This window comes from Carassius auratus, chromosome 28 (genome assembly GCF_003368295.1).
Source record: "Carassius auratus strain Wakin chromosome 28, ASM336829v1, whole genome shotgun sequence".
Lineage (NCBI taxonomy): Eukaryota > Metazoa > Chordata > Actinopteri > Cypriniformes > Cyprinidae > Carassius > Carassius auratus.
The window spans coordinates 14,756,853-14,783,255 of NC_039270.1; the positions used below are offsets into that span (position 1 = coordinate 14,756,853).

General features: G+C 41.1%; 1 protein-coding gene across 3 annotated transcripts in view; it reads left to right on the forward strand.

The window, feature by feature from the left end:
- The window catches only part of LOC113046934 (zinc finger protein 385D-like), a 93,342-nt gene continuing 66,939 nt past the window's right edge, over positions 1-26,403 (forward strand). Inside the window, exon 1 of one of the 3 annotated variants that reach the window (XM_026208088.1) lies at positions 1-155. In XM_026208088.1, coding sequence (XP_026063873.1) covers positions 107-155 — 49 coding nt within the window. In that variant the 5' untranslated portion in view covers positions 1-106. The remainder of the gene's footprint in view (positions 156-26,403) is intronic. The other 2 variants (XM_026208086.1, XM_026208087.1) reach the window with 2 other exon arrangements.

The following is a 26,403-nucleotide window of genomic DNA, read 5'->3' on the forward strand; positions in this document are numbered from 1 at the left end:
CCGTGGGTTTGTGACGCACCGGTGACCACTGAGCTGCGCGAGGTGCTCAGGATCAGTTCAGTTCAGCGCGGAAACACCGGAGAGCGACAAGTAGCCTGCGCCAGTAATGTTGGGCTCAGAGGACCACGGAGAGACTCGCAAACGAAACATTACCGGTAAGCGCGCCTTTCACTCACTAAACTTTCATTATGACTGTCGGTTTAGATTGAAACGGCAGGTGTTTGATCAAACCGAAAGAAGGGGAAGTTTGGAGTCGCGAGTAACATGCTGTCAGACGAACAAATGATTTATTTCTGTGTTATAAAATGACGGCTGAAATTAATCTATCTTGCGGGAATGTTGAAACGATGTATAAAAGTATGACGGAGATATTTTAGAGGGGATTATTTTGAAGCTTTTTTAATTATTTTGGTCGTTTTTCGTTGAGCTCTGTGATAAAGCATAACTATTAAGTCATGTTTACTTTGCTGTCAAAATAGGCAATACTGCTCTGGGATCCTGAAAACGGATGAAACTTCATTCAAATGCCGCGTGAGAGCTCATTGCTTCGGACAAGCAATATTACCCCGTCATGATGAATGTGCCTTGACATTTATCATATATTTCAGTTCATTGATTTTAGTACAAACAGAAGGGTCTTGGTTACCCCATCATAACATGGAAAAGTATAACCTGATAGTTTTTTTTAATGCTAAATTCTATGACCATTGTATATTAGCTGCCTTGTGTGCTTTAATGAAAACATTTAGGGAAAGGTAAAAAAAGAGCAAACACATTCTTCCATTCCACTCCTTAAGTTTGGCTTATTAGTTTGTTCACTGTGCTGCAAATCTGACATGCATGAAATGCTGCAAAAGATGACCCAACAACAGTTAAAACACTTATCTTAAAAATACACCATGATTATTTCATCAGGCAATGTATAAATGTGCTGAAAACAGGAGTTGCACTTTTTTTCCTGTTTGAAATACACCATGGTTGTGAGATGGAAGTAACCCACAACCTTACCTCAACCCCAAAAACATACATTATAGGATAATAGTGTGCGGGCAAAAAGTCAGGTTCATCACATCATCAACTTTTGCTTGCATGTTCTCTTTCTTCACTTGGGTTGAGTTGTCATCCGGTAGATACACAGGATTGTCTGTTTTTATATGAGCAAAAAAAAGAGAGATTTAAATATGATCTTTTTCTAGTTCGCTTATATGCATTTATATGTGTAATTGGTGTTTGGTTTTTTGAGGTCCGTATTACAGTATGCTTGATATTATTTAGCTGAATAAACTGGGCTTAGGAATGTTCACTTTTAGAGAGATACCCATACCTTAATGTATCCCCTTTACATTTTAAATCTTTCCGTCGCTCATGATCTTTAATCATAATTTGAAATCTCTGATCACCAATTTTCGACATTTCACAGTAGGAGAGTGAAACCTTGCTCTGCATGGCACAGCAGATGTGCGGATCAGAGATGCTCATCTGTGTCTAGAGGCAATACGAGAGATGATGCATAGACTCAGCCAGTCTATTTGTCCACTCTGACAGTTCTGATATTGACAAATGAAGACCATTTTAAAATGTATTCAATGCATTACCTTTTTCTTTATTGCAATCCCCCCCCCCCCACCATTATGTGCAAAGCATGTGACGGTTGAAGAGTATTGCAGTGTCTTTCACAGGTGTGGTAAAAAATAAAAGCCTTTTTGAAAAGCTTTGTTACATATCAGGAAGGAAACTGCTTACGGTTTAAAGCAATGCTTGGCCTATTTCAAGCGCAGACTTTTTGAAGAACACAATAACTCTAAATAACATGAAACACCTTCTCCTTGAGCTGCGTGACTCCTAGTGAATGCCACATTGTGATCTAAAAGAGGAAGTGCTTGATTCTATAGGCCCAAGGCCATTGCTTCAAGGTAAACACTAAGATGATGATTAAGGATCTTTGCTACACATTAAAGTGGAGCATATCACCTCACATAATCAATGTGTCATTTACTCTTGAGGTTTTATTATATTGATTCTCAAAGTTTTATTTAAACAAACCACTGTCCCACTACACGGTGAGGGATGTCTTGATGTACTGCATGTCGATGCTCTTCTTGTGTTGTGAACAGGCGCTGCGGTCAAGTGGCACAAACAGATAAATCACACCGGGAAGAAATGCGCTCAGTTGGGGCAGGAGGATGTGGACGCACTGCCTCTTTTGCAGTGATCGTGCCTCTATGCACTTTGCTTTCTCCTATTCTGCAGATTCAGACTTTCTACCTTTCTCAGTTATGAAATAGGACTTTTTACAGATTCATATATTTTGGCAATATATCATTGGTATGCTTATTTATGTTTAGTCATTCAGCCTGCATCTCTTTTTAAAAGATTTAGATGCAGTACATTTATCATTATCTTCATTCAGGTAATATTGAAAGGGGCTATAAAATAATATTACTGTCTGAACTGATTGTTCTTTTACTCTTACGGGACAGTAAATCATTGCACAGTTTCATGGCTTCTCCTCCTTGACAGCCGTTTCATGGATTGATTAGCGAAAACATAAAAAACATTCAATTTCTGCCCATTTAATAGAAAAAGACATGTAACCTACCTTGCCAGATTCCCTCACATACATGCCTCAACATACTGTTTAAATGCTGCATGGAAATTTAGCCATTATAGCATTGTACATTATATTATGTACTGTGTGTAAATATTCATTTACATTTTGGTAAGGATTACATTTAACAGTGTTATTTGATTATTAGTGTTTTTAAAGATTTCATTTCACGTAGTGATAGATGACAGCAGAAAAAGAGCATACACAGTTAAAAACTGGATTAAATAATGGTCAGTTTATTTCCAATAATCAATAAAAAACTAATCTGAAATATATATTTATATTCTTACAAGTACCAAGAGTAATTTTATTAGTTTTGTTAGCTTATTTGATTGAGCAAAGATGAATCAACTGGTTTACACCAGTGTTTTTAGTCCAACATCTACTCTGGGAAAGTTGCCAGTTTCACTGCATGAGTATTTACCTTCTCAGGTATGGAAACAGTGTTGAGTGTGATATCTATGAATGAGCTGCTCTTTCTGAACCCATTCAGCTTCTTATTACAGTGCAGTTCCTGTGTCTGATGTTGTTTTGGCCAAAGTGGGAGAGACCATAACACAAAGATCTAAAACGCTAAAAAGTTTCAAGAACTTGTAATGATGTATATAAATAGTATATGCACATTTGATTTAATATATTAACTTTAATATAACTCATGAGTGTTATCAGGTTAGGTTTGGATTGTTATATTCTACCAGCAGGACTCATGTTGGTGGCAAATTGTCCATTGGCAGCAGCAAAACAAACGTTTGTTTGAGGATCTTTAAAATGGAAACTACATCATGATTGACTGAGAATGAATGCATTATGTGTAAGAGACTTCCTGGTAGAATTAACACGTAAGCTTCCATTTCTACTTGCACACATGAGGGACTAATGAGAACTTTGACTATAGACCAGTACTAGTGTGTGTATGTGTGTGGATCCGTTTCTAAGCTTTGAAGGGCATGAGGGTGATGACACCTGTTGGATAATAGCTGCACTGGAATGTAAACTGTTGGGCAGAATGCTTCGCTTTTAAATATAGGATTTTCTCTCTGTGTCATTCACTCTTCCCAGCTGATCGCTCTCTCTTAATCATTCATTACCTCTTCAATCATTCTATTTTCATGGCACTGAGTGAGCCAGTGACAGTGGGAGACAAGAGGTGTGAAACAAAGTGAGAAAAGGAAATATTTGCAATACAAATGTAGGATTACAGCACAGAGTATAGCAACAAATTCACTTTTTACATTTAATATTTAGTCATTTGACAGAGCGACAAATAAAATACAAGCAATACAAGCAATTAATAATAAGAGGCAACAATATTTGTGGTACACGCCAAGTTTTATGCATAAAAGTACACATGTATGTATTTATTCAATTTTAACTAAGAACTTTTTTTTAAAGTAAGAGTTTCAATGCACTATTTAGACATACTTTAACAATTAAATGTAATTATTAAAGATTTGTAGGTACAGTAGTCAAAATAGCCATCATTCAGACTTATTATTATTATATTTTAGTTTTATATTTTTAGTATTACATTTTTTATTAATTTACATTTAAGCATTTAAAATAGCATCAACAAATGTACTCAGCTGTTTGCCCAACTAAACTGAGAATTTTAGGCAGGCAGTTTATTGGACAGCGTGGACTCTCCTGTTTATATGAGCTGCAGTGACAATATGTCTTAACTAGGCATGACATGATAAACTTTTTTTCAATTGTTCTAACCAGCCATAACAAGCAGTGTTTTTTTTTCTTTATATTTGTGTCTCCATGTTCAGCTCTGCTTACAGTGAAATATCATTAAAAATCTCCCTCCAGATAACTGAATGTTAAAAATAGGCTCTGATTGGCTGCTGTTGTGCTACGTCACACAGCATATTCTCTTTCAGTGTGGACAGATGAAATGCTTGTCGCTGGAATCTGGTTTGTACACGGTGTAGTATGAGCCCACATGTATCCCTATACCCTACCCCATCCTGGTGGCTTTCATCACTTCAGCAGACAGAGCGGTCAAGTGAGACAACCCCTGTCAACTCTCTTTCCTTTTCTCTCCTTCTCTTTCCCTGAAGCCACAGCTCTGTTCTTCTCACCCTCTGCTACGCTTTTCCCTTGTGTATAAGCGTGTGTCCTTGTACATGTGCCTCTGTACCGTGTACGCTATGGTGTCTGACAGCTGTCTAGGCCCCAAGGGTACACAACCTGCCCTTTTCCGAAGCATGGCTTTAGCGCTCCCTCATCATGCTGTCTGTGCTCCCCGCCGGTGAGTGCACGACTCTAGGCTGCGTTCAGCGGGAACTGGCTTCTTCTCAGCAGGGGCTGAAAGGTCTGGAGGGTTAATGTTTCAGTATTGTGACCTCTCTCATTTCTCATCACCTGACAGCCGGTGGCTACCGCTGCCTTTCTCTTCCCTACAGTACAGGACATGTACATATGGAGGCACAAATCAAATAGCCTGTATATATTTAAGCCTTTGAAGCCTAAACATACAGATTAAAGATATTATTTAAGTATTGCATTTACTTAGACGCAGAACATCTTTATGACCACATCAAACTGGAGCCTTTTCAGATGTGTACTTCTCACCTCAATGCTGAGCGCTTGTCAAATGAGCGTAGAAAAATGGTGCAGATGATGAGGAACTTTAGGAGAATATCAGTGAACTATGGTCAGATGAGAAGTTGTCAGGCCATATGTCAGTAAAAACTAATTTTCCTGTCCTTTCAGCCGTTATACTGTTCTCGTAACATGTGCTCTTTAATTGCTCACACAAATGTGGTGGCACATGCATATTATTTCATATTAAAGTGCAAAGGAAACTATGATCATGCAATGTCATAATTATGCCATCAGTTAAGTTACCAAAAAGGTGATTAAAGCTGCCTTAAAACTTTGCCTGCATGTGCTGTAAGTATTTGTTATATATTTTATACATTTACTTAAATTAGAAGTTTATTAGACTTTTTTAAAGTCTAATAAATGTTAAAATTGATAGCTCTCAATTGTTCTGTAATGCTGAATGGATATAGCCAATGGTTAAAAATTAGAAAATAAAAAACTATTTCATCATACATCATAGTATTTGGTATCTGTGATACTCACCTTCAGTCATCAAAAATATCTGATTAAACAAATATTAAAAATCTACTGTCTTATTGCCTCAGTCTCTCTGGGAGGGAACGAGGAGACACTGGAGTTAGCATGAACAATAGTCTTTAAAAATCCAATGTGGAGACAGAGCACAAGGAAGACATTCAACTAGAGATGTTCCGATACCCTTTTTCTCTTCCCGATACCGATTCCGATACCTGGGCTCAGGGTATCGGCCGATACCGAGTACTGATCCGATACCTGGGTGTGTATCTGTATATACAGCTGTATATACTACTAGCCCTGTGTAAATTGCTAGAATTCTTTTTATGGTGTGCTTCAGACAGATCCCTCAATAAAACATGAACAAATACATGGTGAACTACTGTATTTATTACAGTATTTTTATTATCTAACATGAATTTGACAGTATTATTTATTTTCATATGCAAAAAAGAACTTGCATATGCATATGCAGCCAAAAATCTAACACCGCAAACTAAAAAAGGTATTTAAGTTTTACAATATAACTGTATAAAAAAACTGCAACAAATAAGTCTAGGAATATAAAAAAAAGATCTATTAATCAGATAATCTCTTTACAACAAAACAAGTAAAAAACAAGCAACCATCTAGGCATAATTATTATTATTATAGAGACGTATTATTATTACTGTAGGCTACAACAGTAGCTTTATATATTGTCAATTTACTCATGTAAACCAAACATTTATTTTAATGGGCTGCCATGAAGATCTTTGAGTGTCTGTGTTTATGATATGACAGTATTCTCAAATGAAACGGTAAATTCTCATGAAGTGACGGTTTATGCGTTCGTGTCCTCATGACACACAGCAGAGACTACAAAACAGCGAGCTCTCGCGCATCTGTGCCAGTCACCCACAGAGATGTAGATTTTGCGGGAGTAATATTTAAATAGTATTTTGCAGTTTAATATTCACAGACACTAGTATATATTCGGCTACTGTCTGGAGCCCTGCGCTTTGACTTACACGGAAGCGACTGAACGCAGCTGCCGGTACTGAATATACTTGAGAGTCTGTAACTACCGGTACTACAGAGACATACTGCTAACCACTGATCTATAATATAGAAGCGGCTTCACTGTCTTTTGGCAGTTTAGAATGTGATGAGTGATCCAGTCATATATAGATAAGGGCTGCTAACGCGTTTTCATTTCTTCTTCGCTGCTCTAAACAGGGGTTGCTTGTGGCAACACAGCACAACTTCCTGTGTTTTCAATGCATTTTGAGCAGCGAAGAAGAACCGTGCAGCGGTTAGGCAAAGCTTGCGGTCATAACTAGGTCTTTTTTAAGAAAATGGTATCGGATCGGTATATGGGTTCATGTACTCGCCGATGCCGATGCCAGAATTTGTTGTGGTATCGGAGATATTTCCGATACTAGTATCGGAATCGGAACAACTCTACATTCAACAAGTAGACCCGATAAAACCAAATTGAACAGATGGGGGCTTTAACCCTCTGGAGTCTAAGGGTATTTTTGGGGCCTTGAGAAGTTTTGTCATGCCCTGACATTTGTGCTTTTTTCAGTTTCTTATAAATATCTAAATGGGTAAAGTCTAATATCACTGTAATCAGCACAAACTGGGCTATAATAATATGTGAAATGCATGCATGTACATGATTGTATTTTTGAGAAAAAAAATGTTATGCATGGTTAGTGAAAAACTAAAAATGTTAAATCACTTGAATAAGGCAATAAAACACATACATAAAATTGGTTGCCGGAAAAGTTGAGAACTGGAGCTTGTAGCCTAGAATTTTTCTTTCTGAATGATGTGAAAATCATCTTGTTTACTCACTCACAGAAAACAATATATTGATTTAAATTTTCTAAAACACTTTTTGTTGGTAAAAGTCATATGCGAGTAGGCGTCAACTATCGTGAATATCATTGTGATTTACACCTGAGAAGACAAAGGCCTGCATAATGAGCTGCATAATGAGCCTCTCATTCAACTGTGCCACTCTGAGGGAGGACTTACAAGAAAGAATGTGAGAACAAAATAAAAGTATATAATTTTATGTTTGTAGTTTATTAAGAATATATTTAATTATCCCACAACATAATTTAATATCCACTTGGGGGAGCAGTTAAACGGTTTATTAGGAACAATCAAAGCTGACTTTCAAATTTTTTGGCATCCTTTCTCTAGTCACACAATCCTTCAGAAATCCTTTTAACAATCTTATTTTCTACCAAATAAACCCCATTTATTATCATCATCATTATTATTATTATTATTATTATTATTAATGTTGAAAAGAGCTGATAATATTTTTAAGGTTTTTTTAGGGGGAATAAATCGAAAGAACTGCATTGTTTTTACATTTGTTAGAGTTATCTCTAATTGTCACATTTATATTATTTACATCAAGCTTTTGAATGGTATAGTATTGTATATTGTTAATGAAACTTCATAATGTTTCACTTGATTATACATTAAGTCAGGAATTATAGTTTGGAAAAAGTATTTGGAAAAAGTCTAACTAGTAAAATGTTTACACGTTATGTGAAAACTAGTACAAATAAATAAAAAGAGACTTACTCATGTTTATGATCTCTGCTGAATAAAGTGCTTCATTCTTTTTTCTGAGGAAATCCATTTCTCAAATCCTCAACCACATCACATCTTTTTGGGGTGAATTATATCTTAGTCCTCTCATCGCGAAGCAAACAGTAAAATAAAATAAAAACTTGAAGAATAGTCTGGCTGCTTTTTCTTCTGTGTGGGCGTATTCAAGCCGCGCGCTTCAGTTTGAATCTGAATAGCGCGTTAAGCGCGGGGGCGTGGTCACATTAGATATAATGAGCAGAGATATGAAAAACATACATCGCGTTGTTTTCATGTGGATTACTTTATCTCAGAATATTTGTTATCGGCAGCACTTGTTTAGTTTAAAAGTAGACATTCCAGGCTTTCTATAGATATCTCTCTCATGTCTCTTCGTTGAGTATTCACGGAGTTACAGTTCATTTTAATGAAATGTTTGTACATGACGATCAGCGGAGACAAAGACTGTAGACAGCGCACCTTGTTTGTTATCTTTATTTTATAAGTGCACAAAGGTTTTTTGTTATTATGTCTGTATCCAAAAAAAACTAGACCCTTTACAGATTCGATTGATGTATTGCTCTTATCTGTACGATCAAAACTGAGAGTGTAATTTAAGTTCTTTTCGGGGATATCAGGTGAAAATGACTCAAAACGCATATATGCGTTAATCGACTCGAAAGGGTTAAACACAAGGAAATCAAGGCAACACAGGTGTCACGGTAGGAAATCCAGTGTTTCCTCCGTGTCATGTTTTGTGATTGTTTTTGTACTTACGTTGTCTCCATGTGCTCGTTTAGTTGATTGTCATCACCTGGGTGTTGATTGTCTCGCTCCAGCTGATCTTCATCACACCTCAGCTACTTATACTCACCTCGCTCTCTCTCTGTTGTCAGATCCTCTCTCATGTCTTCGTGTCCTAGTTGGATTACCGTCTTCCGTGTTCGTGTGCTGGAGTGGATTAAGTGTTGTCGTCCTCGTGTCAGTGTTCCGGTCTGTTCCTGGTTTCAACCATTGACCACCTTCACCTGCACCGCCGACTTCACCACCCAGCTCTTCTCACGCCACCGTAGACCTTCCTTGCCATTGCCAACATCCTGGACTCTCTTTCTCAATAAACTACATCTGATCGCCTGCAATTGCTTCCTCCTCATCGTCCCTATGACTGTGCGATAGAGTTATTGCCAGGTACTTCTCCGCCTAAGGGCAAGTTATATTCCTTGTCTATTCCAGAGACGGCGGCCATGGAGAAATATATATCCAGTTCTCTAGCAACGGGGTTTATCCGCCCTTCTTCTTCTCCAGCGGGGGCGGGGTTCTTTTTTGTGGGAAAGAAGGACGGATCCTTGCGACCTTGCATTGACTACCGAGGGCTGAACAACATAACGGTAAAGAATACCTATCCTTTACCGCTTATGTCTTCAGCTTTTGAGAGGTTGCAGGGAGCGTCCGTTTTCACTAAATTGGACTTACGTAATGCTTATCATTTGGTCCGCATCAGGGAGGGGGATGAGTGGAAGACTGCCTTTAACACCCCTAGAGGCCATTTTGAGTACTGCGTTATGCCGTTCGGGCTAACCAACTCGCCGGCAGTCTTTCAAGCACTCGTTAATGACGTGTTGCGAGACATGGTAGATCTGTTCATATATGTTTACCTGGATGACATATTGATTTTTTCTTCGTCTCTCCAGGAACACGTGCAACACGTACGACGAGTGCTTCTGCGGTTGCTAGAGAATGGATTGTTTGTCAAGGCGGAGAAATGCGTTTTTCATGCACAGTCTGTTTCTTTTCTAGGACACATCATTTCGACTGAGGGTGTTCGCATGGATCCTGAGAAGGTTAAGGCTGTGGTAAATTGGCCATCCCCAGAGTCTCGCAAGGCCCTGCAGAGATTTCTGGGGTTCGCCAATTTTTACCGGCGTTTCATTCGCAATTTCAGCCAACTAGCCGCTCCTCTGACCGCCTTGACCTCCCCTAGTTTGACGTTCAGGTGGTCAGACGCAGCTGAGGCTGCGTTTGCCAAACTGAAAAGCTGCTTTGTTTCAGCTCCCATTCTCGTCACCCCTGATCGCTCACGTCAATTCATAGTGGAGGTCGACGCGTCAGAGGTGGGGGTAGGAGCAGTGTTATCCCAACGCGCATCCTCAGACGGAAAGGTGCATCCGTGCGCGTATTATTCTCACCGTTTATCTCCTGCAGAAGTTAATTATGACATTGGCAATCGAGAGTTGTTGGCAGTCAAACTTGCACTGGAAGAATGGCGTCACTGGCTTGAGGGGTCGGGTGTACCTTTCATTGTATGGACGGACCATAAGAATCTCGAATACATTAGAACCGCCAAAAGACTTAACTCCAGGCAGGCTCGGTGGGCATTGTTTTTCGGTCGTTTCGATTTTACACTTTCTTACCGGCCGGGTTCCAAAAACATCAAACCCGATGCTTTATCCCGTCTTTTTGAGCGTTCCGATCGTACTGCTACTCCCGAGCCCATTTTACCGGGGACCATCATTATCTCCGCGCTCAGATGGGAGGTCGAATCGAAGGTGTTGACTGCCTTAGAAGGGGTAACGCCCCCGGCTCGTTGCCCACCGAACCGATTGTTTGTGCCGGAGGGGTTACGGTCAGACGTTCTCCAGTGGGGTCATTGTTCCAGTGTTGCTTGTCACCCAGGGGTTAGTAGAACTAGATTTCTAGTCAAGCAACGATTTTGGTGGCCTGGTATGGCTCGTGACGTCCACGATTTCGTCTTGGCTTGTTCGGTTTGCGCTATTGGTAAGACTTCCAATCGACCTCCAGATGGGTTACTCTTACCGCTGTCTGTCCCTTCAAGACCCTGGTCCCACATTTCGCTAGATTTTATCACCGCCCTCCCGCCCTCTAGAGGCAATACGGTGATTTTAACCGTAGTGGACCGGTTCTCGAAGGCGACTCATTTTATTCCCTTGCCCAAATTACCTTCAGCCAAGGAAACAGCGGTAGCTGTCATTGACCACGTCTTCCGCATACATGGCCTCCCGACAGACGTGGTTTCTGACAGGGGTCCCCAATTTGTGTCCAAATTTTGGCGAGAATTTTGTAAATTGTTAGGAGCGACTGTTAGTCTTTCTTCCGGGTTCCATCCCCAGAGCAATGGTCAAACCGAACGAGCCAATCAGGATGTCGAGAGGGTTTTGCGATGTTTGGTTTCCAATAATCCTTCGTCCTGGTGTCAGCAACTCTCAGTTGTGGAGTATGCACACAATTCTTTGCCAGTGTCATCTACGGGCATGTCTCCATTTAAGTGTAGTTTAGGGTACCAACCACCTAATTTTGTCAGTACGGAATCCGAGGTTTCGGTCCCCTCCGCACACGCACTAGTCCAGAGGTGTCACCGCACCTGGACCAGAGCTCGCAGAGCTCTGCTCCAGGCTAGGTCGCGCACCAAGGCTAAGGCCGATCGCCACCGGTCGAAGCCTCCCCGTTACGTCGTCGGTCAAAGAGTGTGGCTTTCTACCCAGAATATTCCTATGCGTTCCGTTTCTAACAAACTTGCTCCCAAATTTATTGGCCCGTTTTCTATTACCAAGATTATTAATCCGGTAACCGTGCGTTTTAGCCTTCCTCCGGCGTACAGGAGGATTCATCCCGTGTTCCACGTGTCCAAATAAATCGGTGATTTCTTCCCGTCTTAATCCGCCTGCTCCGGTTCCCCCCCCGCCTCGTCTCGTTAATGGGGAGACCACCTATTCGGTTAATCGTATTCTGGACTCTAGACGGAGGGGACGCGGTTTTCAGTACTTGGTGGATTGGGAAGGTTACGGTCCAGAGGAGAGAAGCTGGGTTCCTGCTTGGGACATATTGGATCACCACCTTATAGATGATTACAATCTACAGGTAAAGCAGGCTGGGAACGTCAGGTGACGTCCTAGGGGAGAGGGTACTGTCACGGTAGGAAATCCAGTGTTTCCTCCGTGTCATGTTTTGTGATTGTTTTTGTACTTACGTTGTCTCCATGTGCTCGTTTAGTTGATTGTCATCACCTGGGTGTTGATTGTCTCGCTCCAGCTGATCTTCATCACACCTCAGCTACTTATACTCACCTCGCTCTCTCTCTGTTGTCAGATCCTCTCTCATGTCTTCGTGTCCTAGTTGGATTACCGTCTTCCGTGTTCGTGTGCTGGAGTGGATTAAGTGTTGTCGTCCTCGTGTCAGTGTTCCGGTCTGTTCCTGGTTTCAACCATTGACCACCTTCACCTGCACCGCCGACTTCACCACCCAGCTCTTCTCACGCCACCGTAGACCTTCCTTGCCATTGCCAACATCCTGGACTCTCTTTCTCAATAAACTACATCTGATCGCCTGCAATTGCTTCCTCCTCTTTTATCTGTCGTTACAACAGGTGGATGGAATGAGTCAATCAAACAAAACAAGAACAGGAAAATCAGGAACAACGACAAGGTAAAACAAGAGAAAACAAGTCCAAAACACTGACATAACTCCCCCATCCTGTTAGGCCCATCCCATAACTCAATTTGTCCTGGCCAAATTGCCCCCTTGGACTTTGTCAATCATGGCCTCCTAATAATCCCCAACCACTTGATTGGCTCTGTCTCTCTCTCCTCTCCCCTTGTAGCTGGTGTGTGGTGAGCACACTGGCACCGTGGTCCTGTGGCTGCCATCGCATCATCCAAGTGGATGCTGCACATTGGTGGTGGTTAAGAAGAGACCCCCCCCCCCCCCACACGCTTTGGGTGTACAACAATACTGGGCTAAACTGGGGGACAGGAGCCCTCCATGGGCTGAACTCGGGAACAGTAGTACTCCATGTGCTAAACACAGGGACAGGAGCCCTCACTGGGCTAAACACAGGGACAGGAGCCCTCACTGGGCTAAACTGGGGGACAGGAGCCCTCACTGGGCTAAACTGGGGCACAGAAGCCTTCAATGGGCTAAACCGGGGGACAGGAGCCCTCACTGGGCTAAACTCGGGGACAGGAGCCCTCCTTGGGCTGAACTCGGGAACAGTAGTACTCCATGGGCTAAACACAGGGACAGGAGCCCTCACTGGGCTAATTTAGGGATAGGAGCCCTCACTGGGCTAAACTGGGGGACAGGAGCCCTCACTGGGCTAAACTGGGGGACAGGAGCCCTCACTGGGCTAAACTGGGGCACAGAAGCCTTCAATGGGCTAAACCGGGGGACAGGAGCCCTCACTGGGCTAAACTGGGGCACAGAAGCCTTCAATGGGCTAAACCGGGGGACAGGAGCCCTCACTGGGCTAAACTCGGGGACAGGAGCCCTCCTTGGGCTGAACTCGGGAACAGTAGTACTCCATGGGCTAAACACAGGGACAGGAGCCCTCACTGGGCTAATTTAGGGATAGGAGCCCTCACTGGGCTAAACTGGGGGACAGGAGCCCTCACTGGGCTAAACTTGGGGACAGGAGTCCTCACTGGGCTAAACTGGGGGACAGGAGCCCTCACTGGGCTAAACTGGGGGACAGGAGCCCTCACTGGGCTAAACTGGGGGACAGGAGCCCTCACTGGGCTGAACTCGGGAACAGTAGTACTCCATGGGCTAAACTGGGGGACAGGAGCCCTCACTGGGCTAAACTGGGGGACAGGAGCCCTCACTGGGCTGAACTCGGGAACAGTAGTACTCCATGGGCTAAACTGGGGGACAGGAGCCCTCACTGGGCTAAACTGGGGGACAGGAGCCCTCACTGGGCTAAACTGGGGGACAGGAGCCCTCACTGGGCTGAACTCGGGAACAGTAGTACTCCATGGGCTAAACACAGGGACAGGAGCCCTCACTGGGCTAAACTGGGGGACAGGAGCCCTCACTGGGCTGAACTCGGGAACAGTAGTACTCCATGGGCTAAACACAGGGACAGGAGCCCTCACTGGGCTAAACTGGGGGACAGGAGCCCTCACTGGGCTAAACTGGGGGACAGGAGCCCTCACTGGGCTGAACTCGGGAACAGTAGTACTCCATGGGCTAAACACAGGGACAGGAGCCCTCACTGGGCTAAACTGGGGGACAGGAGCCCTCACTGGGCTGAACTCGGGAACAGTAGTACTCCATGGGCTAAACACAGGGACAGGAGCCCTCACTGGGCTAAACTGGGGGACAGGAGCCCTCACTGGGCTGAACTCGGGAACAGTAGTACTCCATGGGCTAAACACAGGGACAGGAGCCCTCACTGGGATTAACTGGGGGACAGGAGCCCTCACTGGGCTGAACTCGGGAACAGTAGTACTCCATGGGCTAAACACAGGGACAGGAGCCCTCACTGGGCTAAACTCGGGGACAGGAGCCCTCCATGGGCTGAACTTGGGGGCTGTTCAGCCTGTGAACATGCATGTGGTACTAGCCAGTCATAATAATTTGATTTTAAGTAACTTCTTATTTCTGTTACTTTACTGTAACAAACAATTTTAGTAGCATACTGTCACAACTTGATTTCCAATGTAAAATCTGGGTCCAAGCATCAATTAAACCATTTGAGGATTGCTGTCCTGCTCAGTGTTACAGAGAGGTTTTGTACTGGTCGACAGGGAGCCAACAAACACTCTGTGAACAGAGGTGGAGTGTGTAGGAACAGGTTGGCATTTTTCTTCCCAGGCACATTCAGGCATGTCTCAAATAAATGAGGGCACTGTTTGCCTTTTAGCAAGGAGCAGAGTGTTTTTATTTGGGTATATGTGTGTGTTAAGTGAGCATACAGCGTGTGAGTACCAGCAGCCTTTTTCTCTCAGAACGAGTGGAGTGTTAAGCATTCACTCCTTCTCTTAAGAGTGTTTCAAGGTGATACTGTAAATGCCAAGTAGACAACACACAAGTAAATATCTGGAGAAAACAGGTTCACCCTTGAGAGTTTTTTTTTCTCACATCTAATACTGAGTTAAGAATGAAAAAATGCACACTTTTAATGCTAAATGTGCACCAAATTTGTAGTCAAAATGTATTCTAAAATATTGCATACTGTGTTGCAATTTGTCTTCTTTCTTAAATTTACCTGTCTATTGAATTGTTATTGGTCTTTTATTCCTTGCATCCAATTAACCACCCATAATTGCCTTTAAATGGCAGAGAAGCTGCGTTATGTGTTGTTTCACATGTGCCACGCATTCATTCATCAATTTGTATCAGTTTAAATTTCAAGTGTTTTTGTGACCGACGAGGATGTTGTTGTTTGTTGAAACTCTATCAACACTACTGTAAGTGTGATGTAAGTGTAATCATTAGATGATGTTTAATGAGCAACATTGTTGTCTTAAAAAACAAGAAGCTGATGTTGAGCTGGAAGACAAATATTCAATTTGAACCATCTCTTAGTAGAATGAGCTTTATGTATGAGCTTATGAATGAGCTTTTATTTTAATGAGACATAATACTTGACATACATTACGGTAAATGAAACTTGCACAAAAACCCAGTATGCCTGTGGATTGAGAGAAATGATAGGTGTTGCATTAGTCAACTACACCAACTAGGATTATTTTTATCACAAGCACACACATTCATTTGGGAGTATCGATCTACGATGCTTCTGCCATGGTTAAGTGGCTCTCATTTAAACTTCAAAATCAGCTGTATTAGCATGTCGAAGCACTCTCTGATGGCATCAATACTCTTCTGAAGTTCTGATGAATGTGTGTGTGTGTGTGTGTGTGTGTGTGTGTTGGAGAGGAAGAGACAGACAGAAAAGCAGAGGCTGATTGGAGTAGAGGTGATTTAGCTGTACCATGATCAAAGAGTATCTTGAACCTTACAATTTGCTGTAGTTTTGTAGCTTCCTTCCATCTTCAGGTCCTCCTGTATGAACCTCCAAACTAACCTCTCTGCCTCTCTAATAGCTTCCAGCGAGCACTGCTCTGATTAAAGCAGGGCTTATGGGGATGAGTTTTCTGCACTCACACTAATCCCTCTCATGCTTTCTATGAGTGTTACTCTCACTGCTACCACCATGCATGTGTAATCACGCTTTATACATCTGTTCTTACCTGCTCATGGATTTAATAATATTTCTATATGCTATGTCATTGGAACAATATCCATGTGTATCCTTATGAATGGACAGAAAGATGGGTAGATTAAACAGTATAGGATGTTATGGCAATAGCATATTCACATAATATTTGTTACATATTCTGACCGGCATTTAGTAACATGTTTGCCTGTGCAATTGTAAGTTGTTTATCTAAATATTGCTCATAAAACATACACATACAGTATGTATTTATAAGTTCAAACTCTATAAAAGAAGTAGCATCTTATACTCACAAAGGCTGTATCACTTAAATAAAATAAAAAACAGTAAAGGTGGTAATATTGCAATTTAAAAGAGCTGTTTTACGTTTTCCATTTTAAAAATGTAACTTAATGTAATTTTAGAGCCATTACTGCAGTGTTCAGTGTAACATATCCTTCCTGATATGCTGATTTGTTGCTCTAGTAAAAATGTTTCTATTATAATCACAATTGAAAATGGTTGTGCCGCTTAATATTTGTATTGAAACAATTTTTTTTTATTTTGGATGAATAGAAAAGTTGAAAAAAGGGAAAGCTTGAATTTGAAATAGTCATAATATTTTGTGACATTATAAATGTACTGTGACTTTGGATCAGTTTACTTGTGTCCCTGCTGAACAAGTTTTAATTTCCAAAAAAAAAAAAGAGAAAAAAACCCACCTGTGAACGGTAGTTTAGTGTGTATATTTTGGATGCAAGTAAGTGAGCTTATATACTCTGTGTAAAGAAGGTAGCTGCTATTTAAGCATAAATAGTAGTAGGTTTGCACCAGGTACTGTATAAATAGCAACAAATACCTTGTTGTTTACACTAGGTGCAAATAATAGTAGATACTATTTACAAAGTGTAAGTGATATGCTATTTGTACTAAGGGCAAATTGTCCGAGCAGTAGTGGGTGGAGTTAGTGAAAATAGCCTCTGCCAGCAAACTTGATTATTTCCCCTTAGTGTAAACTTTATCGTATTTATATTAATATAATAATTTATTTATAATACAGTTTAATTATCTGTTGTTATTATTGTAATTTTCATTATATGATACATTTTCATCTTGGCTTGTTATTGTTGACAAAATCATAGTCCTGTATGATTGGAAACAAAAAAGTGGCATGGAAAACCTCCAAACTTTGAAATGTTTGTGTGTGTATTTGAGGTGCTGCAGTGCTCTCAAGGACAAAACACACCCCTGCTCCTCCAGGTCTCCCTGTGTGACCCGAGCCCACTCCCATCTCCACCTCAGCTCTGAGGTCCAGGAGCTCTGAATGGCTCTGGAGGAGATGCTGACGTCTGGACCAGGTTGACTCATGCTGAGGAGGCAGACTCTCGAATTTATATCCCCTTATCTCTCGGTTTCTTTTCCTCTCTCCATCTATTTTTACCTTTCTCTGTGTCTCTGTATCTCCTCATCTATATTTCCTAGTGGCTTGAGTCAGAGTTTCTAGCAGGGGAGCACACAGAACTGCGGAAATGGGTTTCATGGAAAGGTGAAAACGTCTTTTTTCAGGGGTTTAGGTTGGTACATAGCAATGAGGAATCCACAGTTGGTAATTAAAGATTGAGCTGCAACACTGAGTGATTCATACTCTGAGCAGAAGAATCGCTCTGAATGTTCACATCAGCTCATGAGAGGTGTGGATGAATAGGTACTTGTGTTTGTGTGTGTGTGTGTGTGTGTGTGTGTGTTTTGTAGGATGTTACTGGTGCTTGTGTTTGCTCAGTGAGTGAACTTTCCCTTCACCTGATGATTAAATATTCCCTTTGCCCATGTAGCACACACATAGAGCCAACACTTAGAACAAGACCACACTGTGTGTGTTCATGTGTGTGTTTGTGTTTTAGATGGCGATCTGGGTTTGGTGCGGAGGAGGTATGGGTGCAGGGGATGAGGGGGTGGAATACAGTTGAGCTCTGTAACACACACACACACACACACACACAGACAGTACACCTGTACTAAGCAAAATGAGGGCATACTACAGCCTTATGTGTTTGTTAGTTTTTTTTTTAAGTTAATTCTAATTAAAGAAGGGACAATCGAAAACTTTTTGTGACTTAAAGGAATGGTTTATCCAAAAATGAAAATGTTGTCATTTGCCGGTATTCAGTGATACAATATATTACGGTAATGAATATGCACGATATTGTTATCGTGGGCACTTCTAAATACCATGAATAATTATATATTACAAATTATTCCGAATTTGGAATGTATTTTAAGAATACTTTTCCCATCAACTGTTCAAAATGCACAACATCGCTGTATGCTGCTTAAAAGAAGCGTGTGTGCTCTGATGTAAACAAGCACGCATGAGAAGCACATGAGGAAGACGTGAGAGACACGCTGAATGAAAGCACATTCACTCTCTGACAGAAAACTGCAGAAAAATGGAGCCGTTACCCTGGAAACCCCATAAATAAAGCAGCTGTGCTACTTTCTAAAACATATTTAAATAGCCATTCAGATTCATGGATTCGCTATGTTGTTCATCACAGCGCCAAATACTTGAATATTTAGACTTAATAGGTATATTAATATATATTAATAGACTTAGTCAGATGTTGAAAATGTCTGTGAAGACAGTACATGCCCAGGAATGTTGTTAGGACCCAGAGCTTTGTGTGCATTGATCCTGCTGAAGGATCTCCTCACGCTCTCTGGGGACAGCTGGTTGCTGAAGCCACGCCCACCTAGCTCGACGGCAGTGTTAGCAGCGGCAATTCACCTTTCACTCAAGTGGCCACGCCCTTAATTATGCAGAACTTTAAGGCTTAATATAATATAAATGGATGAGTTATAAAAAAATTCACCCACCATCCACCCAACCCCTTCATGACCAGTTGTCATGAAGGCCAACATTAGCTATATAGACCAAAATATTTTTTGAACCAGGCTGTAAACATGTTTTTCTGCTGTAAAGTTGGGCATTTTAACATGGGGAGTCTATGGGACTGACTCCCTTTTGCAGCCATCCTCAAGCGGCCAGTCGATGAATTGCAGTTTTAGTGACTTCCTTGTTGGCTTCATGAGAGAGAGCGGGAGGTTGCCGCTCGGTGTGGACACACCGCCATCTTGGTTTTTATTACAATTTTAAATAATTGTAACACTTTACAATAAGGTTCAATTAGTTAATGCTAGTTAATGTATTAAAGTGTATAAATGTGTTTATTATTGTATTTTATTTTAGAGCGTTCACTTGAAAAATATTAACAGCCCACTCATACACCCACCCCCCCCCCCCACTCACCCACACCACCTGATTCAGTCCCGCCTAAAAAATATAAAGGCGTCCCCAAGTTGTGTGTCCTGGCACTGGGCCTGCTCTAGTAGGCCTATGCTCTGTCATACAATATGAACTGCTTTTGTGCACTGCACTAAACATTCAACTGTTCTATTTCTCTCTCCATCCCTCTCTTTCTCTCTCCTTCTATCCATCAGTGTACTTAAATAGCATCAGAATGGCCCATTAAATGCTCTTTTAATGATTGAATTGTGCATCCAATTGTGACGTGTGATTCACTCCAAACACAGCTGATGGAAAGATGGCACACAGTCTCAGCTCAGGCTGTTGTTTGAACACACACACCGAAACAGTGATTCCCAGATTGCCACTGTTGTCCGTTCTTGTTGACATCGAGGACAGTGTAGAATATCTGTAACCTCCAGAGACCCTTCCAGCCCTCCATCCTATGCTTAGGATCTCTCTATCTATCTGTGTGCTTGTCTCCTTTGTCCTCTCTCTTTAAATGTTCTCTTTAACCTGGCCAAGTGAGCCACTTTCGCTGTTTACCCCCCACTGGTTTCCCTGAAGAGGAATATCTCACAGACGGCTGCACATAATACACACTCGCACACGGCTCTTGTACCATTTCTCATTACTGACATTGTTGCTGCAGGTTCAAAACCGTGCCTGGCATAGTTGTTGTGACCTGTACACACAAACATAGTGAAAGTGTCCTGCTGGACAGGAGGAAGTGTGTGTGATTATGAATGTTCATCGCTCTGTGTGTGTGTGTGTGTGTGTGTGTTTTTCTCTTCTGCTATCACACACACTCAGTTAAACAGGCCTGAATCCTCAGCTGTTCTTCTTATCTTCCTTTTTTATGTTTCCATCTGTTTGTGTCTGTCTGTCCACCTGTCTAAAAATCTGTCTATTCATTCTGCTGTCTTGAATTGTATGAGTATCTATCTGTCTATCTATCTGTCTATCTGTCTATCTGTCTATCTATCTATCTATCTATCTATCTATCTATCTATCTATCTATCTATCTATCTATCTATCTATCTATCTATCTATCTATCTATCTATCTATCTATCGTCTGTCTGTCTGTCTGAAAATCTATGAGTCCACTCTCACAGTTTTGTTGGTCTATCTGCATTTACATGTCTCTCCTCATTTAGTGTTTTATTGGTAGCGCCTCTGCCACTTAGAGTGCAATTTTGTTTCCTCTGCAGTACCTCATTGTCACCCTCGCCTCTGTGTGTAAGTGCCTGTGTAATGTCTTTGTGTGTGTTTGTGTGCGTCTGTGCAATTTACACAGACACCCTGATGAATATGTAATGTGTGAAAGAGCATGTAAACATGCTGAGAGGGTCCCTGCATGTGAAAATGGACAAGAATTATTCAGGGTTATAAGGATTCACCCTCTGTGCATTTGTGTGTGCAAGTGTGTCACAAATATAGGTTCATTAAAATATTTTGAGATGCTCAGTGTTGCGGAAAATACAAGCAGGTGGGCAGACGTGACAAGTATGTGTTGTTTTGTGTGTGTGTGTGTGTATCAGGGTGACTTGTGTCTCTTCATCAGGCACATGTCTCATCCTGACACCTGTTTGCTCCTAAACTGTTTTGGGTTTCCACGGCTCCTCTTGGGAGTCTGCTCTCTTCCAAATCGGTTAACCACCACAGGAATGTGGAGAACTCCCTCTCCTCTTGCAGACAGTTCTTTACCCCTCTTTTTCCCTGTTTTCTCTAATTCATTCTTTTATCTTTTTACTCTTTCTTTTAATGTGCACAGCATAATATGTGTGTGTGTATAGTGGATGGCTAGAGTGTAACAACAATTGCTTTTGCCCTTTGGGTCCAATTAACACCCCACAGCTTGACCCAGACTTTATCCCGTATGTATCAAAGCCAAAAGCATGTGCAATGCACACACACACACACACACACACAGTTTCAAGGTGAGGTGACTCTTGCTTGCGATCTGTACTAAATTATTTTGCAGAGTAAACATAATAACAAAGTACTGAATTATAAAATGAGAGGAACAAGCTGATTATCACAAACAACTTGACCCTGAGATAGATGTATTGATAAATGATGATGATGGATAGATGAATATATGTATTGACATGACTACATGGATGGATGGACTGTTAGGTAGATGGATGGATAGATAGTTTGTTGGATGGAAAAATATATGGATGATGACTAAATATATGACTAAACAGACATTGGATGTAGAGATGGATGGATGAATAGATGTATTGACAGATGACTAAATGGATGGATGGATATATGGATGGATTGATGATAGATGGGATAAATGGATGAATAGATGAATTGATAGATGACTAAATAAACTGGATATATAGATTGATATATAGATGGATAGATGGACTAAAATATGGTTAAACAGCCAGAAGGATGGATGGGCAGGCATATTGATATGCGGGAAGATGGATAGACAGACAGACAGACAGACAGATAGATAGATAGATAGATAGATAGATAGATAGATAGATAGATAGATAGATAGATAGATAGATAGATAGATAGATAGATAGATAGATAGATAGATAGATAGATAGATAGATAGATAGATGGAGAGATGAAGTTGTACTGAAGTGAAGAGAGAGTTGCCCCTATTCGGCTTGTCAGCTGCTGAGCTTAGCACAGTACAAGCTGGGTTTATACCCAACAGCCCCTTCACACACACACACACACACACGGGTGTTTTTAGTGACGCATGTTTGTGCAGTCAAGTCATTTCTTCAGAATGAACTCCTGGTGTACCGCTCACAATCACACCTCTATATCTGAGCAAGTTCTGTGTGCTATTCATTCCCTCTCACACAGCCACTATTAGTGCTTTTGGTTTAAATGCATTCAGCTTTGTATCTAGGTGTTGTTTGGATATTTATTTCTTCATTGCACAGGCCGTGGCCTACATGTCAGAATCCCCTCAATGAGCATCACATCCAAATCAACACCTTTCAGAGTTTCTAAGCTGACATATTCTAATTAGTCTGAACTCTGTGACACAGAATGTCACGAGAGATCTGTATGCTGGCATGCAGTGTTTGCTTAATAAGTCTTAATGCACATAAAATAAACAGATAGCTATTTAAGAGATGACAGGGGTTCATGACGGGGTGCGATGATCAAATGGCACTGTGGTTAACCGGTGCCTGGAAATGTGGCCGGTCATTCCCGGAATGTGTGTTTGGTCTCTGAGCTTTAAGCTAAGCTGCATCCATAAAGGCTTTAAATAAAGTTTATTCGAAATGTGCCACCATGAACGATAATGGCAAACAGGAAGATCAACGACCATCTGTCTTTATCGCTTCCATTAATACACCTTATGTTTGTTATTCCGCCAATGAAATGATATAGTCCAGCTTGATTTATTAAGTGCATGGCAGTATGCATCTATCATTTGATCAGTCTGAGTGTGTGTCGTAACGTGGCAGGTGTATTCTCGTCATGATTGACAGGGTAATCAGGATGGATTAGGGCTAAAGTGAGTACAAATGTGATGGAAAACGTTTTTAGTTACACACTAAGCCCTCTGTTGTTTAATCTAACCCTCCTGCCCTCCACACACACACACACACACACACATGTACACACATGTACAGATGGAAGGAGTGAGAGAGGTTATTATTCAAAAGGCCACTTCAGTTTGCCCTTAGTGTTAGTGACATCGAATCAACTTACTTGTTTGCTTGGAAAGGCTTTGCCGTGTTTAAATGTGTGTGCAGCTGCAAATAGCCCACCTCACTATCCAAGCAACACACACTGTGCCAACATGTGTGCCAACATTTTTGAAAAGCATTCCTTGAGCACACTGATTCAGCTGATGGTAAAAGTCTTCACAGAATGATGCTGCTGAGTAGGTGTAGTGCAGTGTTTGATGATTATATTATGAAACTAGTCTGGTTGTGCTGGAATGGAGGTGGCCAGCTACCAAATCCACTCAAATCCCTACACTTAATGGAGATGGAGCATCACTTTCTCTCCCCCTCCCTTCCTCCTACTCGGTGTTTCTCCTTTTCTCTTTTACACACTAACACACACATTTATATTTCTGGCATGGTTGGGATTTTCTATTGACTTTATTATTATTTTTGTTACTAATGACATTTTTATCCCCCAAACCTAAACCCTGACACTTCAGCAAAAACTTTTTACATTTTCATGTCATTTAGATTTGTTTAGTCTGTCTATTTGCATTTCACATATAAAGACATCTTTAATGTTATATTGTTGTTAAGATCTCCTTTTTGTTTATTAGGCAAGCTTGTAAAGGTTATGAATTTCAAGAAAGCATTTTTTTTTCAGACTTTCATATTATGGCAACTTGGAATTTAAAGGACCAGTTCACCAAAAATGTAAATTCCTTTCAACTATTTGCATGAACTCTGTAAAGAGAAGATGCATGTGGTATTACAGGGTCTTTCTCTTTGTAGAGAAGTCTTTAAAGCAGGACACTTTATATAACACTATACGTTTGCCATAGTTCTCCTGAGCCCCTTTCACACTGTACGTCGGACCCGGCATATTGCCGGAACATTGCCGGGTCGCCTTCTGTGTTAAAGCAACCACATCCCGGGATTGATTCCCGCATTGAACCCGGGTCGGGGACCTAGTAACATTTCAGGGTTCAACCCGGGATGAGCGCTGTGTGAACAAAAGCCATATCTAATGCCGTGTCGAAGTGATGACAAAATTTATTGCGCAACTCTTTTACCGGCTGTTTTGAAGTAAAACAAAATAAAATATGTGCAAACTGTAATGAAGCAGAGATCGTCTGCTTGCTTCAGTGAAAGTATAACGTGCCTAATGTTTTCGACTCGTACATTACACGTCACGCACTGATGTCACGTGTCGTTCTTCAAGGGATCTTCAAGGGTTGTGTGTGAAAGCACGCACATATACCGGGTCATCACTGGCAGTGTGAAAGTGCAAAATCTAGCGACCCGGAATGGCATTGTGAAAGGGGCTTAAGAGTCTCTCTTTTAACACTCTTCAGATGTCTTTTCCTCTGCACTGTTATGCCTGCTGGGATTTGGGCACCACCAAGTTTGGCAAGGCCTAATCTTCTGAGAGGCAATGTATTTAATGCAAATGTCATGTTATATTGAATGTGCGACGGCATCATTCTTATTTCTGTGACCTTTGAAGCAAAATATACTAACACACCAGGATGCATTTGTCTAAAACGTTGCCACCCTTTGCTTGAAAAGTCAAGCTCTTTTGGGGCTTTATTCTGTTCTAGTGGGGTATTGAAGTGTAGAGATGGATTTATGCACTTGATAGGTATCAATAAAGTGTGTTTCTGTCACAAGAGTTTATAGATCATCAAAACATTTACATTTAACATTTAAATTGCTTATTTGATCACCCTTCAAAGTGTGTCTGTTAACCATAAATAACCATATGTGTTTTAAAGATTGTTAACTAAAACATTTGACATACATACATATATATATGTATTATGTTCCACTGAAGAAAGTGTGAGAGATTGCAAGTTAACATTTTTGTAACTATTTTCTGAACAAGCAAATTCAATCAAATAAACAAGGCTAAATAAAAATTAGGTATGTATAATATAATAATAATGTACTGTACAGTGTATAATGGTGCCATATGTTATTCTAATGTCCTATTTTTTTACATTTCAAGACCTACGATCACACAGACATAGACAGAATTGTGTGTAATCACAAGTGATCTCTTTACTATCTTGTTGTATTAGGATTTAGTAATCAGTGTTGTGTGTATATGTGTTGCTCTGTATTCATGACTGCGCTGCTTTTCTGATTTCATACATCAGTTTCAAAACAACTGTTCTGTTTGCTCAGAAGGCCAGTATAATTTGTTAATGGCTGTAATGATGATTTTGTTGTTGTTGTTGTTGCTTTTTTTCTGTTAATGACCTGCTTTCAAAGTGTGTGCAATATTGAATGTGTGTGATGTTGTGTGTGAATAAGAGAATATTGTCATATCTCATTCTCCTCCTGCATCTGAATTTCAGTGCATGCATTTGGTAAAACAGCCTGCTGAGTGTGTGAGTGTTATATATTCTGCCAGAACACATACACACTTATTTGATGGTGCAGTTCATCAACCTCGGATGTCAGAGAGCTAATTGACCTGCAAAGTGTGTGTGTGTGTGTGTGTGAAGCATTAGGTAATTGTGTGTGGGTGTTTGAAAGAGCACCAGAATCACATAAAGCATTGTGGCTTTTAACAGCCTTTAGAACAATAAAAGAAACTGCACTCGCCTTTATAACAGAAACTTCATTGAAGCACAAAATATAGCCTACTATCTTCATTCCTGCACCTATTGTGAATGCATTTTTATTTTGAATTTTGTGTGTGTGTGTGTGTGTGTGTGTGTGTGTGTGTGTGTGTGTGTGTGTGTGTGTGTGTGTGTGTTTGTGAGAGAGAGTATGCACCAGTAACAGTTTTACCCTTGGTGCGAAGTGACTTAAGTGGTTATAGTATGGCTGAGTATGATGCCTAGTGGCACTGATTTCCACAGAAACTCTTATTCCTGCTCTGTAGGTTTTAAGATTTGTCTGAGATTCAATATCAGTAAAACGAGGTTCCACTGATGCCAGTTCATTAGCACTGTGCCTTCTACTGCATTCTCTTGAGATGAATAACCGTTTTTCTATCCTAGTTTACTTCTGAATGTCATTTCTTGCAGGTTGATTGACTTCTCTGTTGGTTTTCTGGATCATTTTCCCCAATGATCTGTAGTTTATAATGCTCACATTTAATTCAGCAGTCCCCCAGGCATCCTCTCTCTGATCTCGCGGATGCTCACTTATCACAGAGACATGTGAAGCACAGCCCAATCTCTTCCC